Source organism: Budorcas taxicolor, chromosome 23, assembly GCF_023091745.1.
Source record: "Budorcas taxicolor isolate Tak-1 chromosome 23, Takin1.1, whole genome shotgun sequence".
Classification (NCBI taxonomy): Eukaryota; Metazoa; Chordata; class Mammalia; order Artiodactyla; family Bovidae; genus Budorcas; species Budorcas taxicolor.
The window spans coordinates 22,318,773-22,334,913 of record NC_068932.1 but is presented as its reverse complement, the minus strand read 5'-3'; the positions used below and the strand labels follow the sequence as shown (position 1 = coordinate 22,334,913).

Below are 16,141 nucleotides of genomic sequence, written 5' to 3'. Positions count from 1 at the left end.
GGAAGCACCAGTAGGTCCTTTGTCTTCTTTGCCAATGTTTTCTCAGTGTCTGGCACATAGTAGACGGTCAGTTAGTATTTACTGCATGACTTCATAATGAATTCATATGATAACTGCTATAATTGAGAACTGGAAGATTCTAGTTCTTAAGAGTTTGGAACTCTAAAGAGACTTACACCTCTTCAGAAAAAAACAGTCCTGTCCCTTTAAAACTATTTATATTGAATCTTTTGCATTTAGCAAAATGAAAAAAGGAGCTCAGGTTTCTGTGGGGAGAGGTGGAGAGAAAAGCTAAGGGATGGGCATTGGAAACTGAGTAAAGTTGGGTTGATTGTAGTTTGATGAAGAACAAGAACCAGAGGGTAAATAAAGAAGAGAAGATGCAACTTGGGCTTTGGAAAGAGTCACTTTTGGTTGAATTAATTAGGCCTGAACTCACCTTATATCTTGTTGGTAACAGAGGTCTGGCAGAAATTGAGTCAATTTAGAGCTGAATTTATAGTTTCAATCTCCTCCTTCACTTACTCCTTATTCGGATCTTTCCTTTCCCAAGAAAAATAGTTAAGGTGTGGTCCATGTGGAGCACAGATCTCCCTCAGTCTTTCCATTTTTATGTTTGCTGTGGAAAGTTGACCTGCTTTTCACCAGGTTAGGAGTAGCTGTAGAAGAGCTGCTTATTAGCAGTGGGCCTGGTGTAATTGCTTTTCAAAAATCTTTCTAAGAAGATAATTAAAGGAGTTGTTTTTCACAAATTGTAGCAGTTCCTAGGAATTGGAGTTTGTAGGCATGTCAGATCTTCAGAAAAGTTGTTGGGAAAGAGCCAAGGGATGTTTATTACTGATTCATTGTGAGAGTCTTTTGATTTTCCATCAGTCTTCAGCAAAGCCAGGGATATACGGGGTCTTGCCTATTGCCATGCTGCCTGAGTAAGCAGTTTTCTTTTGCTGTGCCAAGCCTGTTCCCGGTGTAGTGCAGACCTTTCTTCTTAATCTCAGATCCTTATGTGTAGCCTGCACATGTAACTGGCAGTCCCTATGCTCCTTGGGCAGATGGGAAGGAAGAGAGAATAGGAAAACAGATTCCTCTCAGCATTTGTCTCAAGTGCCTGTGCCTTAATTTTTATTGTTTGTAATTTGCTTTGAGATTTTTGGCCAGTTAGAGGCCTACTGGGAAATTACACTTAAGTGAAACCTCATGGCTTAAGTAGGGCTTGACATAAAGGCTGTAGTCTTCTCCCATTAGCTCTCTGACTGGTCCTTGAAAGGAGTTCTTTTAAGACCTGTAAATCCTTGGACTTTAATAAGAGTATAGATTATAGATAGATTATAAAAGGAGTTTATAGCTCTCATTCCCTCCTTATCTGTGTTTTTATTTTTATTAGGATCAATATGCCAATGCATTTTTGCATGATGACAACATGAATTTTCGAGTAAACTTACATAGAATGGTAGGTATGACTTTTACTTCTTGTTTTTTCTTAGAGGAATTTTTTTATGTTGGCAGGATTGGAGATGATGACATTGATCCTACTAGAACAGATGTGGGTGGAAATTTATCCTAAAGGCCTCTAGCTTAACTGCTGTTCAGAAGACACATGCCTGTTGTTGGAATTTTTTGTGTGTGTCTTAGAGGTGTTACCTACTCAATAGAGGGTGGAAAGATCCACAGTCGCATACCCATGGCAGTAATATTATTGTAGAATGTATCAGGGGACTTCTCTGGTGGTCCATTTGTTAAGATTCTGTACTTCCACTGCATGAGGCATGGGTTTGATTCCTGGTCAGGGAACTAAGATCCTGCATGCCACCCAGCATGGCCAAAAACTAACAAACTAAAAATAAGCAAACAAAAAAACCCCAAAAAGGTATATCTTGACATTGAATGTATCAGTAATGTAGATTTCAACAAGGAGACGGGCCTAAGCCTTTTGTTTTCAGAAAATACTGTGATTTTTGATTGGGTGATGCTAGATCCTGCTTATTAGATTTATTCATCTGAGAGGTGGGGGAAATAGAGTATGAAGGATCAAGGAGTTTCCTAAAACTTGGAGGTATGTTCAGAAATAGCACCTTTAGGTTTATATTTAAAACTTCCTTTAAAAAAAGCTTTTCCTCTTTTTTTTGAACTGCTAACTGTTGCTGCCTCTACACAGCCACATTCTCCCTTTTTCTTACTTATTATTTTATCAAAGAAAAATACTAGTGTATCTCTTTTGTTGTCAGTAATGTCACTTGTATAGATAAAATCAAAGCAAAAAGAATAGCTTTCCCCTTATAGAATGCTTCAGTGCCCTGTGGGGCTGTGGTCTTGCTGTGAACTGTGTTTTTGTCCCAGGCCTTCATCCATAACTGAGAAGCACTCATATGTCCTCCCTGCCTCACCCAACACCCACCACTTGAAAGAGAAAGGAAAGGTAGCTTCTCTGTAGTAGTGGTTTTATTATTGTTGTTTCTTCTTTTGGCCAGGCCATGCATCTTATGGGATCCTAGTTCCTTGACTAGGGCTTGAACCTGGGCCCCCAGCATTGGAAGCGCAGAATCCTAATCACTGGATCACCAGGGAATTCCCAGTAGTAGTGATGTTATTTGCATGAAAAAAAAAAGATGGTGAACCATTGGATGTTAGTTCAGATGTCTTATAATCTCATTTCTTATTTGTGTAAAGCCTATGAGACACAGGAAGAAGGCAGCAGACAAGAACCTTCCCTGCCGTCCGTTAGTATGTGCAGTACTGGGTGAGTATCATCAAAATGGGCATGTTTCTGAGCCAGTGATAGGTTTTCAAGTTTAAGATAAGGGATAGATCCTGTTTGATGTCCTTCCTCCTCAGAGAAGAAGTTACTAGTTGTATTTCTTCCCTGGCCTAAGAAACCATGTTTCTTGTTGAGTTTGATAAAGCAATCCCAATGAATTTAATGTTCAATTAAAGGGTGCCCTTTTTCAAAGAAAAACTTCTTTCTAGGGAGACAAATATCTAAGCTTGATACATAAATTTGTAAACTTTATTACACCTGATAAAGATCTCAAATTCTTCCCTCCACTTCTTGGTCCAAATTGATGTGTCAGTGGGCCAGGAGGTGAAAGTTCAAGGTTTAGACATACAAAACTTCCTCTGAGTAAATTAAGCTGAGAGGAGCTGACAGAGCTGACAGATAGGGGGCTGTATTGCAAGTAATTTTGTCTGCCCAGAATTCTGCATTTTCCTCAGGGGAATGATCTGAACTCTTAATCCCATTTCACTGTAATATTCAGCCCTACTTTATAAATCTACTTGATTTTAAAAACAATAATTAAGACTATATAGTAAGCTTTTATTGACCTAAACCTCCCCAGTCCATTTTGGTCAATATCTGTCAAGCTGAATGTGATAGGAAGATAAGAAAGACTGATATAGCTTTAGAGTTTGAGTCTCTGGATACACAGATGTGATCCATACCTTTCTCTCGCTTGCCTCATCACTTGGTTCTCAGAATATTATTTCCCTCTGGCATTTTGCATTAGTGCCATGGTATGAAATATCTGTACAGTGAAATCTCCCTTGTATCTGAGTTTATTGGCAGGTCAAAGTATCCTTCTGAAGTGGAAGGGTAAACTAATTTTCTTGTTACCTTACAAGTGGCAGGTGGTGAAAGTGTTGCAAAAAGTGCCTTATATAAAATAGATTTAAATGCATGTTAATAAAGATGTGGTTAGTTGATGCCACTCAGCATGGGTGTAAGGTATACTGATAAAGTTTTTCTCCCAACTGCAAAGGCAAGCAGTGAATTTCATTCTGATTGATATGATTTTTCTCCTTTTCCCATTCAGACCTGATGGTGGAGTTTATTGTAACACACATGATGAAGGAGTTTCCTATGGATCTTTATGTGTAAGTACCATGGTTCATTTAATGTGTACAAATCTATTTTATAGAATTAAGTGTAAGAAGTTTAATAGTCACAAAATTTTTATGTATACTTCACTTCAGGAAAAGCACATATATATGCAGAGAAGTTTCAGGGAGTGTTTTATGGCCTGGGTTTATACATTTTTCCAGAAAGAGGGGAAAGCACAAACCACATATCTTCATTATCACTTTTAGGCACACTGCATGAAGAATAGGGCTGATATGTTGAAGCAGAGATCATGGGTGACTCTTGTATCCAAACATGGAATACCAGCAACCCACTTAGTCATCCCTAGACCTTGACATCAAAGGAGTCAGCAGCATTTAGAAGGTAGGGAAAGGCCAGAGAGAGAGATCTTTTGGTTCAGTCTTAGCCTACATTGTACTAGCAACCTAGTCAGGATTCTGCTAGCTAGTTAGATTGTGTATATATAGTGGCCTGGCTGGGAGTCTCCTGCCTCCCGAGGAGATCTGATTGTCTGTCACAATTCTTTACAACCAGTATAACTAGAAACATCTGAAAGTCTTCATATTTTAATAAAGATTAAGCCTTTAGGCTTTCTCGCTTCTTTGCTCTTTTAGCATTCTTTTCATTAATGCCTAGGAACAGCTGTGCCATGTTAGTGTGATCTCAAGTATATGTATTTTCTTTATTCCTTAAAACACATCTGGATTCAGTCTGACAATAGAATTAGTACCTCCACTTTTTCAAGTAAGAGAGAAGTTTGGTGCACAGCAAGCTTCAGTTCAGTTCAGTTCAGTCACTCAGTCGTGTCCGACTCTTTGCGACTCCATGAATCGCAGCACGCCAGGCTTCCCTGTCCATCACCATCTCCCAGAATTTTCTGCTTATTTTAGACGGGATTGCTGAACGTCAGTACCTCAAGGATTATATTTGTTTTGCTACAGGCTTTATTTTTACTTAATTATCTTATGTTCTAGTATATAGTTTTTTTTTCTTTTTGTAATATATTATTATAGTCTTAGTTTACTTATTTTCCAAGGAAGGAAACTGAGGCTCTGAAGGTTGGATTATTCTGTTAGTAAGCACCAGTGTCTGGACTTGAACCCAAGTTTTCTTACAGTAAATCCTAAGTTGTTCCCACCCCTTGTCAGGTGTATTATCTATTGCTGTGTAACAAGCTGCTCCAAAACATAGGGGTTTAAAGCAGACATTTATTACTTCATAGTTTCTGTGGCTCAGTGATCCAGTAGCAGTTTTCAGTATAGGGTTTGATAGGCCTCAGTCAATATATTAGCTTTGAGGTGAGGTGAGGTGAAGTCGCTCAGTCATGTCCAACTCTTTGCGACCCCATGGACTGTAGCCTACCAGGCTCCTCCCTCTATGGGATTCTCCAGGCAAGAGTACTGGAGTGGGTTGCCATTTCCTTCTCCAAGGGATCTTCCTGACCCAGGGATCGAACCCGGGTCTCCTGCATTCCAGGCAGACACTTTAACCTCTAAGCCACCAAGGAAGCCCATGTTAGCTTTACTGGGGCTCTACTGGGGCTGGAGAATTGCTTCAAAGCTCACTTACAAGGTTGTTGGTTCTCAGTTCCTAGCCATGTGGGTTGTTTGACATGACAGCTGACTTTCTCCAAAGCAAGTAATTCAAGAGAGAAAGTAAAGGAGAGTGAGAGTGCAAGATGGAAGCCTTAGGGCCTTTTATAACCTAATCTCAAATGACGTATCATTTCTGTTGGTCTCACAGACCAAGCCTAAAGCAGTGTTGGAAGGGACTCCATAAGGATGTGAATCCCAGGAGTTGGGGTCCATTGGGGGCCATCTTGTGGGCTACCATAGTTGCATATATACATTGCATCACCAAGATTCAAGCTCAAGTCTGTCTTAGAGACTGTACTCTTTCTTAAGTACTACTATGATAAATGACAAAGAGAAGATTTGTACAGGGTAACTAATACTGGGGCATCAGAGAAGGCTGTGCTTCACCTGAGTAATGAAGAAATAGTAGGCAGGTTTTGTATGCAGAGGAGTGGGGAGCAACACCCCAAGCAGGGGACCGGCATGTTCAAAAGCTTGGGGACTTGATAGTGTGGCCTACTTTGGAGAATAGAAAGAAATTCAAGAGGATTAGAGTGTAGGGTGCATGGGGGAAGGACAAGAGAGTAGAAGTGTTACCTGAACTAAGTAGATGATGGGTAACAGTTAAGGTGGGGATGACATAAGACTGTGTTCAGTTATGGATACCTATCTGTCTACCCAAACCCTCACATCCCAGCCAGTGAACCTGATCTTCCCTCTTCCCCCTGGTTCCTGCCATTTTTTTTTTTTGCTTTGCTTTGCTTTCTCAGTTCCTTTTCCACCTGCTTCCTAATTGAATGTCCTGAGGTTAGGGAAGATGGAGAAGATAATGAGGCATCAAGCTGACAGAGGCTAGGCAGAAGGTCCCACCCTCAGGCTGAATTCACTTTCTCCATTACTACCCCTGGGCATATTTCCATATCTGCCTCCCCCACTTCCAGCCCTCTTTCCAGTTTCTGGCATTTGGAGTGTCAAGTCCTTTTTAGGTGAACTTATCTGCTCCCAGCTGGGCACCAGGCCAAGGTGCTGCTCTCACTTCTCATAATATACTGCTTTTCAGCAGCATACAGCACAATGAGAAATTGAAAGTAAAATAAATTTCTATCATTTCAGATAAGTTTGTAATCCTCCTGGTGAAATATGAAGCAATACGGAATATGGAAAGACTTAATACTCAAGCCAGAATCTGGGTCAGAAACAAAATAGTTCCATATCTATGTGTGAATGCTGTAGGTAAAGTAATAATGGAGAAAGGTGCTTATACAGGAAAAAAAAAAAAAAGTTTTGCCTGGAGCAGTAAGAGGTAGGAAAACCCAACCAATTAATTTCCTTTTCTGGCTGCTACTCTTTGATTCTTGCTGCCAACCCCTACTGCTGGCACAGGATTGGGAGTTAGGGGAAATGGTCTCTGAGGAGAGAAAACTCTCCTTTAAATTATTCCTATGTGGAAAACTTGGACTCTTTCTAAATGAGGAATTCTCAGACCTTTGGGTAGAGACTTCAGGAGACCCCACAAGAAGAGTTTCAAGTTAAAGTGGAACTGTCTTGTGTTAAAATAGGAAACTGCTACATGCATAAAAGAAATGCCCTAAGCTGTCAGTTTGGAGTCATTCACCCAGCATATCTTTAAGGTCATAGCAGTTCTTAACATTTGCATTCTGTTTGGTAACTAATATAAGTTACTGAGACCACAAGGCAAATAATGTCCCTTGTTGGGTGGCTTCAGGAAAAGGAACGGAGCCTGGAGTGGATATAAAAAGCCTTTGAACCAGAGGGGGCTGGCACCAGAGTGTGGTAACATAGGTAGTGTCTCACTGCTGCTCCACAGTGGCTCAGTGCTGGGAGGTTGTTGTCAACAGAGACAGGGTACAGCTGTCCAGATATAGGACATGTGAAAAGTGCTGGTGTCCAGGAATGTTCTGTGTGTGGGTGGTCATGCATGGACGGTGGCCAGCCACCCTTGCAGGCTGCAGCACCAGTTTCAGCCCCAGGGAGAGACCTAATGACTATCAGTTTAATGGCAAATTGGTAGAATAGTTTGTATTTTCCTGAGTTAAATCATGGCTCAAACGAGGGCATCCTGTAGCTACTGATAGCTGCATCACGTGGAAGATCACACCACAATTTCTAAAAATCAACAAATGTTTTGGAAAGTGTTAGGAAGATTTACACTACAATTTATATCACTTTGTAAGTGGTTTTGATACAGTTTATTTAGAGAATGTGTTAATCGCTCAGTCATGTCCGACTCTTTGTGACCCCGTGGACTGTAGCCCATTGGGCTCCTCTATCCATGAAATTCTCCAGGCAAGAATACTGGAGGGGGTTGCCATTCATTTCCTTCTCTGGGGAATCTTCCCAACCCAGGGATTGAACCTGGGTCTCCTGCATTGTAGGCAGATTCTTTTCTGTCTGAGCCACCATTCTGTATTTTCTATACTCTGTTTAGAGAATAAAAGGGAATTATTTAAAAGTTTTGTTATATGTATTTATATATTTATATTTGTCTGGTTTGTAAAATATTTTTAATATATACTGAAGTCTTTTAAGAGAGATCTCTGTCACTTAGTCCTCTTATGAAATTCTGTCTGAAAGTCTCCTGTAAGACCACTTAGAACTATGAGGAATGGAAAGAACAGAGAGATGCAAATAATGAGGCAAGTAGAATAGGCTAGTGAGGTAGCAGTGCGGGCCCATTCCATTATTGGAATTATTTTGAAAACTTGCTGGACTTTAACTTACAAATTTATTTCTCTTCATTTGTGTCTTTGATATGTTGTCAGGCACTTAAATGTCCTTGTGTCTCACTCCATAAAGGGAAGTTTGTCGTGCTTTTGTTGTTGCTGTTGGTGGTGGTGGTGGGGTTGTTGTTGTTTTTTTTTAATCCCTTTTTCTTTTGCCCTCTGCTAAGAGGCCCAAAAAATTAGCTGTCACCATTTTTGCTTGATTTCATGAGCTGTCAGATTGACATTCTACATATTGAGATGATGTCTGCTGAAGTTAGTAGGATCTCAGGATACTCTGTCTCATATTAAAACCCCAGAACCCGAGAGAGTCTTACTCTCACCTCTAGAAGTATTGTCATTCAGCTGAATTTCAACTGCGGCATATTAGATGTGGAGAAGCCACTTTTTGCTGCACCCTTTTGCCTGGCTTATTTCTGTTTTCTTTGCTTAATTCTTTGGTGTCAGAAGAGTTTTGGGAGAAAGAGCCTCTTTATTTGCCTGAAACTAGCAGACTATCTAGATCTAATTTCCAGAACTTAACAGTTTAGTTTTGGTAAGACTTAAGTGCTAGATCTTCATTTGGTTTGCAGTCAGTATTTATGGAACGAATGAAGATAGGTCTGACAGTTTCCTGTGAATCTTTTGGTTTGTGTGATGAGCTTGGAGCTTCAGAGAAATATGTTCTAAGACTTGGGCCTCTTTCCTCTCACCCCCAGTCTGCTTTCTGTCTCTATATCTGCCTATTTTGGACATTTTATGTAAATGAAATTATATATTATGTGATCTTTCATGACTGACCTTTTACTTAGCATACTTCCAGGATTTTAACCATGTTACAGTGTTTCTTTTTATGGCCGAGTAATATTCCATTGTTTGGGTGTACAACATCATTTCATTTATCCATTAATTAGTTGATAGACATTTGGGTTGTTCATACCTTTAGCTGTTAGCATTAAAATCTATATTAATTTGGTTTGCAGAAACAGAATCTTGTTGGGGAGTTCCCTGCCAGTCAGTGGTTAAGATTCTACACTTCCACTGCAGGGGGAACGGGCTCTAGCCCTGGTTGGGGAACTAAGAGCCTGCAGCCACACAGGTGCCCGCCCCCTCCCCCCCCCGCCCAAAAAAAACACAGAATCTTGTTTTAATGTACCTTTTTAAGGTGAAATTGAACATTATAGGAAAATGTTAACTTTCCATATTTTTCCTCTTTTTGGGTATGGAGGGATTTGTTGTCCATTTCCTTTGTCCATCTTTCTTATTAGGTGTGTTGTTATTTTTTCTTATCATTTTATATAAACTCATATGTATTAAGCATAATAACCATGTCATGTCATTTGTTGCAAATAATTTCCCATATTTGGCTTTTAATTTTAATCATTACAACTTTTTTAATCAAATGAGGTTTTTATTTTTTCAAATTTACTTTAAAGGCTTTTAAAGAAATGCATTCCTATACACTAATAATGAGAAAGTAGAAAAAGAAATTAAGGAAACAATTCCATTCACCATTGCAATGAAAAGAATAAAATACTTAGGAATATATCTACCTAAAGAAACTAAAGACCTATATATAGAAAACTATAAAACACTGATGAAAGAAATCAAAGAGGACACTAATAGATGGAGAAATATACCATGTTCATGGATTGGAAGAATCAATATAGTGAAAATGAGTATACTACTCAAAGCAATTTACAAATTCAATGCAACCCCTATCAAGCTACCAGCGATATTTTTCACAGAACTAGAACAAATAATTTCAAGATTTGTATGGAAATACAGAAAACCTCGAATAGCCAAAGCAATCTTGAGAAAGAATGGAACTGGAGGAATCAACTTCCTGACTTCAGGCTCTACTACAAAGCCACAGTCATCAAGACAGTATGGTACTGGCACAGAAGACATACAGATGGCTAACAAACACATGAAAAGATGCTCAACATCACTCATTATTAGAGAAATGCAAATCAAAACCACAATGAGGTACCACTTCACACCAGTCAGAATGTCTGCAATCCAAAAATCTGCAAGCAATAAATGCTGGAAAGGGTGTGGAGAAAAGGGAACCCTCCTACACTGTTGGTGGGAATGCGAACTAGTACAACCACTATGGAAAACAGTGTGGAGATTCCTTAAAAAGTTGCAAATAGAACTGCCATATGACCCAGCAATCCCACTGCTGGGCATACACACTGAGGAAACCAGAATTGAAAGAGACACGTGTACCCCAATGTTCATCGCAGCACTGTTTATAATAGCCAGGACATGGAAACAACCTAGATGTCCATCAGCAGATGAATGGATAAGAAAGCTGTGGTACATATACACAATGGAGTATTACTCAGCCATTAAAAAGAATACATTTGAATCAGTTCTGATGAGATGGATGAAACTGGAGCCGATTATACAGAGTGAAGTGAGCCAGAAAGAAAAACACCAATACAGTATACTAACACATATATATGGAATTTAGAAACATGGCAATGATGACCCTGTATGCAAGACAGCAAAAAAGACACAGATGTGTATAGTGGACTTTTGGACTCAGAGGGAGAGGGAGAGGGTGGAATGATTTGGGAGAATGGCATTGAAACATGTATACTGTCATGTAAGAATCGAATCACTAGTCTGTGTCCAATGCATGATACAGGGTGCTTGGGGCTGGTGCACGGGGATGACCCAGAGGGATGTTGTGGGGAGGGAGGTGGGAGGGGGGGTTCATGTTTGGGATTGCATGTACACCCATGGTGGATTCATGTCAATGTATGGCAAAACCAATACAGTATTGTAAAGTAAAATAAAGTAAAAATAAAAAGTACAAAAAAAGAAAAAGAAATTCCAAAAAAAAAAAAATTTATTTTGGCTGCAGTTGGGTCTTAGTTGCGGTGCGTGGGATCTTCATTGCATCATGCAAAACATTTCTGCAGGACCTTTTGTTGTGTTCTTCTCTAGTTGTGGTATGTGGGCTCAGTAGTTGTGGCCCATGGGCTTAGTTGTGCCACAGCATGTGGGATCTTAGTTCCCTAACCAGGGATCGAACCTACATCCCCTGCATTGGCAGGTGGATTCTTAACCACTGGACCACCGGGGAAGTCCCAAGATTTTTATTTTTAGGAAGTAAATTTTATCAATATTTTCCTTTATACATTCACTCATAGCTTTTTAAGCTTTCAGAATTCTTCCCCAGTCAAAGATGAAAAAACATTTTTTTGTTACGTTTACAATGTTTAAAAATGTCTTTCATTTTTCAGTTTATTTGGAAATATTCTTAAAAGCATTTTTGTTGTTGGGATGTGAATAATGTTTAATAGTCCAGTGATCTAGAATATCACTGCCAGTATAATTTTTGTGATTATAAAAATGTTCTGTTTTTCTGTGTTGTCCAATATGGTAGCCACTAGGCACATGTGACTTCTGAGTTCTTGATATGTGTGGTTAGTGCAACCGAAGAACTGAATTGTTAATTTAACCTTTAATGTAAATCAAAATTTAAATATTATTTAAAATTTAGTTACATTAAAAACATTTAAATAGATCTAAAGTCTTAAGTTCTTTAATTTTACATCTTTGGATCCCATGTTTGCAGTCTCGAATGTAGTCTCATTTTGGTTCATGGTGCATTCTTCCTCTGAGGAAAGATACTCAAGGGAATGGTAAAAGTAGTGCCTAATTGAATACTGACTTAGATGTGGTTATAGCCCCCTTTTTCTAGAGATAGAGGAATTAGCACAAATAGCGTTGTGTGTGTTTGGGGGTGGGGCTTTTATCCACGAGAAAGTTGCAGAAGTTCCTTTCTTTCCCATGTGTACAGATTCATATCCAGTGTTGTTTGTGATCTTAGCAAAAGTTGCCTTGTTAAAGAAAGGGTATCTGTGTTGAGTTGCACTGTAACTTTAGACTTATTCCAGTTTTTCTTTTTCTGTTCCAGGCGCTGCATTCAGGTAGTACATAAACTACTTTGCTATCAGAAGAAGTGTAGAGTACGCCTGCATTATACCTGGCGGGAGCTCTGGTCAGGTAACTTTCTCTTTTGAATTCATCATCTTTTCCTATATCTTTTATGAGCCCCTATTCCCGGGCATAGATGAATTTAAAACAGACAATCAAACAAACTTTTTAGTTTGTTTAGGATACTTGTATTTTCAACTCTTCTTTTTGTCATTTCAGCCTTGTTATAATCCAAACATGGCCATGTCACATATATATATATTTTATACTTTCTCTCTTGTTCCTTCTCCTTGTATTTTTTTGTCAGCTGGCAGAAACAATTAAATATTTCTTGAGTTCCATTGATTCTTCAATTGAGGAGTCAGTACAAACTTGGATTCTCTCTTGGTTCCATTTGGTAACAGCATATGGACTATAGGGAGGCTTCTGTGTGTTTCCTGGGGATGAGTAATCTCAGGAGGAATGTTTTAGGGAGAGGGTGTGGGGAGGGGGTGGAGAGATGGGGGAAACCCTGTTCTTTGTGTTACATCTGGCATTATTACTGTTTACAGACAGTGTTAGTTTTACCACTCCCCCTGTGCCAGGGACAAAAACAGCAAATTACAGTGTTTACTTTTGTCTTTGTATCCATTTGGTAGCACAGTAAAGTCACTGCCACCCCTGTGGGGGGAAAGAGTGGCTCTTCTCTAAGGGTACAATTAATACTGGCTTGCCACCCCTTACTTTTGTGCATCTAAATTGGAGGTTTCAGAAAAGCAGAGGAAACATGTTTCCTGAGGCATTTGCTTGCTGATAGGTCCTGTGGCTTTTGTGACCTGATAGTACAATAAAATCTTCTCCAGATGATTATAGTGGTAAATTGTTGCCCCACCCTTGGGAGAGCTTCTCTGTATTCTGAGCAGAGAAGTGTGTGTGAGTGTCAGAGGCTTTGTGAGAAACGGGCCAGTAACCCCACCCCTGCCCATGGAATTCATCTCACTTGTTGTGACACATGGTTTCCTCCCAACCCAATTTGGCTTTCTAAATTTAGTCCTTCATAATGGGAAGTAGAGATCTTTAATTAATGGATTAGCAAATTTGCAATTACTGCCTATGGTGGTGAAGGGGGAGTAGGATAATAACGCTAAGTGGCAATAGTGGCATTTTGATATTTTAGGAGAAGAGTATGATTATGTGAGAGTTCAAAATTGAGAGAATGTGAGAAAAGCTAAAGAGATATCAAATGATTGAAATGACTAAAGTTGGAATTTCTTAGGTTGGAACAATTCTTTTTAATATAAAGGACTATTTGGTTGCCTGTGCATTAGTTGTATGATTAATTAGTTGTATGGTTAATTTAAAAATTTAGAATTAAAGAGAAAACACAAAAATGATGCAAATCTCTGGACATTAGTGTAACAAGTACAGATGGTTTGTGTCTATAACTGGGATGAAGTTACACATTGTAGTACTAAAGAGTTGATGGTAGTAGTTATTTCACCTGCTTTTGATTCTCTTCTGGTTTTGTTCTCTCTTTTATTCTGTCACCTCTATTTTCTCTCCTAGCTCTCCTTCCTCTTGCCCTGGAAGCTCTCTGGCTTTTCTCCTATCCTTGTCATCAGTTGTCCTCTTCCTCATTTTCTCCTCTTCTGTTTTCTTTTCCATTGCCTTCTCCTGTTCACCCTCATCTGTCTCCCTCAGTCCGAGGGTTCTGTAACCTCTTACTCCCTTGCATTCTGTCCTTTGTGCTGCTGTTGTCATACGTTTACCTTTTATGTATTTTATAAACCCCAAAATACATTTCCATCATTTTGATTTAAAGAGGCAATTATCTTTTAAAGAGATTTTAAAAGTCTTTTATATTTATCTTTTCTGGATCTTAGCTTTCCCTATTCTGGTGAGAAACTGTGAAGCAAGAGACCAGTCTTTATCCTGTATTGACTTTATTTCTTTGAGTACTTTATGTCATGTTTAGCTCTGTGTATAATTATTTGCTATCTCAGGACTGATTGACATGCTAAAGCCCTTGATAGGTTGAGAGGAGGTGTATATGAGTGTCATTCATGAGGCTTGGATGGCTGCTTGTTCCAGGCATAGGCATTTGTACTGGAGTTCTCTGCCAGGTGAGATTAGCTCCTTTTCTAGGTAGACTGGGTGAGCCCTCCTGGAACGTGACTCCCTGTGTTCATACATGGAGTATATATAGTGAGATGCAGAGCAGCAGGTATTAAGGAAAGCTGCAAAATACTAGACTACATCTGATGCATCAGAGCCCGTAATAATGTATAATATTGTAATCAGTGAATATAAATGTGTCTGTGGTGGATCCACCCACTCCTTGGCTGGTAATAACCCTCATATGTCAGTTTGCCCATGTTTTCATTCTTTCTTTGCCTTCTAGACGTATAGATTTGAGGGAGTTATGTGAAACTCATCATGGCAAATACGCTTATGTATACAGAAGCTTGCCCATATATGTGCTGCAAACTTCAGTTTAATTTTACTTACACATAAAACTGGTAAGGCATGTGTTGTTAGGTCAGACACATGAGAGACCTCAGGTGCCCAGGAAGCATGGATGGCAAGTGCCTTTTATTATTTGGAATGAGAGTGTTTAGTCTCACTGCACTTTGAGTGGTTATTTTTATTCTTACACTGTTTGACTACCTCTTTCTTATTGGGGAAGTAGCCAGGGATCCCCCTCCAAATTCCTATATGGAGTTTTCAGGTTTGGTTTTATGATAAGGAGGAGCCAGCTATGTTAGTTGGGGCTTTAATCCTGCCTGATATGTTGGTTTTACTGATGTAATCCCTGACCTACTCCCTGCTGCCGTGGTCTATTTATATGATGCCTGTCACCATGGTATCTGAGTATATGTGGAAATATATTTAGGCTAACCTCAACTTGAATATAGAAAGGAAAAAATCTTGTCTTTCTCATTACCCTATTTTCAGCACTCACTGTTTTCCACCAAGTTATGGGAAGTTCAAAAGCTCTTCTCTGACCTCTAGGCTACGCAGACTTCCTATTTTGAGTAAAAGATTAGGTCTTAAAATGCTCCTCTGATAAAGATAGAAAACTGAGTTTTAGGGTGAGATCCTAGTGAAATAGTTCTTTGCTTTTGAGAATATAATGAAAGATATCTTTGCATCCAGAAAAATGTCCATTTGCACATAGATTTTGCATATAATTTCAGAGAGTTCATAGACCTTCTTCTGAAGCCTATCCATGATCCAGTGTTAAGCATCTTAGTCTTTCCATGACAGATTCATATATCAATATGGCAGAAACCAGCACAACATTGTAAAAGAAATTATCCTCCAATTAAAAATAAATGTAAAAAAAATTAAAGAAAAAATCAAATACAAGCCAAAAAAAGTCTCAAGTTGGAATCCAAAGGGGGTGAGGGGAAGAATCGCTGTCTTAATTTTCGCGATTGGCCTTCCAATTCTGTCTTCAGAAACATCTTTATATTTGGTTAGATAGTTTTTCTTTATTTACTAATTGTATTGCATTCCTCCTGGGAACTTTAGTTTTATCTCTGAACTTGAGACTAAAGACCAATGTTGGTCACTATGATTGGTTTCCTGTTATTCTCACAGAACTTTGGGCTTCTGTTTTAGCATATCACATTGTTATGCTGTGTTTGCACATGACTGTACAATGATTTGCTTAAATTATCTCTTTTTCCTCTTAAAAAAAATTCCTGGAGGGCAGGGCCTGAGTTTTAATCATTGATTTATTCCCAGAGCACTGCTGCTGCTGCTAAGTCACTTCAGTCATGTCCAACTCTGTGTGACCCCATAGATGGCAGCCCACCAGGCTCCCCCGTCCCTGGGATTCTCCAGGCAAGAACACTGGAGTGGGGTGCCATTGCCTTCTTGTAACAGGGGCTCAGAAAACATTTGAGTGAATAAATAAATGGATGAATGGGTATGTCAAATTTCCATTGATGATGAGTCAGCATTCTCTTAAGGCAGCACAATGTTGTGTTTGGACTTCAAAAAAAATAGTATTAGAATATTTGTTTTCATGTGTCTTTTGAGCTGACTTCATC

At 39.2% G+C, this 16,141-nt stretch overlaps 1 protein-coding gene across 1 annotated transcript in view; it reads left to right on the top strand.

The window, feature by feature from the left end:
- ARMH3 (armadillo like helical domain containing 3) overlaps positions 1–16,141 on the top strand; it is a 165,576-nt gene that overhangs the window by 34,070 nt on the left and 115,365 nt on the right. Inside the window, exons 18-21 of the mRNA XM_052660671.1 lie at positions 1,382–1,447; positions 2,665–2,734; positions 3,807–3,867; positions 12,085–12,173. Of these exons, the coding sequence (XP_052516631.1) occupies positions 1,382–1,447; positions 2,665–2,734; positions 3,807–3,867; positions 12,085–12,173 (286 nt within the window). The remainder of the gene's footprint in view (positions 1–1,381; positions 1,448–2,664; positions 2,735–3,806; positions 3,868–12,084; positions 12,174–16,141) is intronic.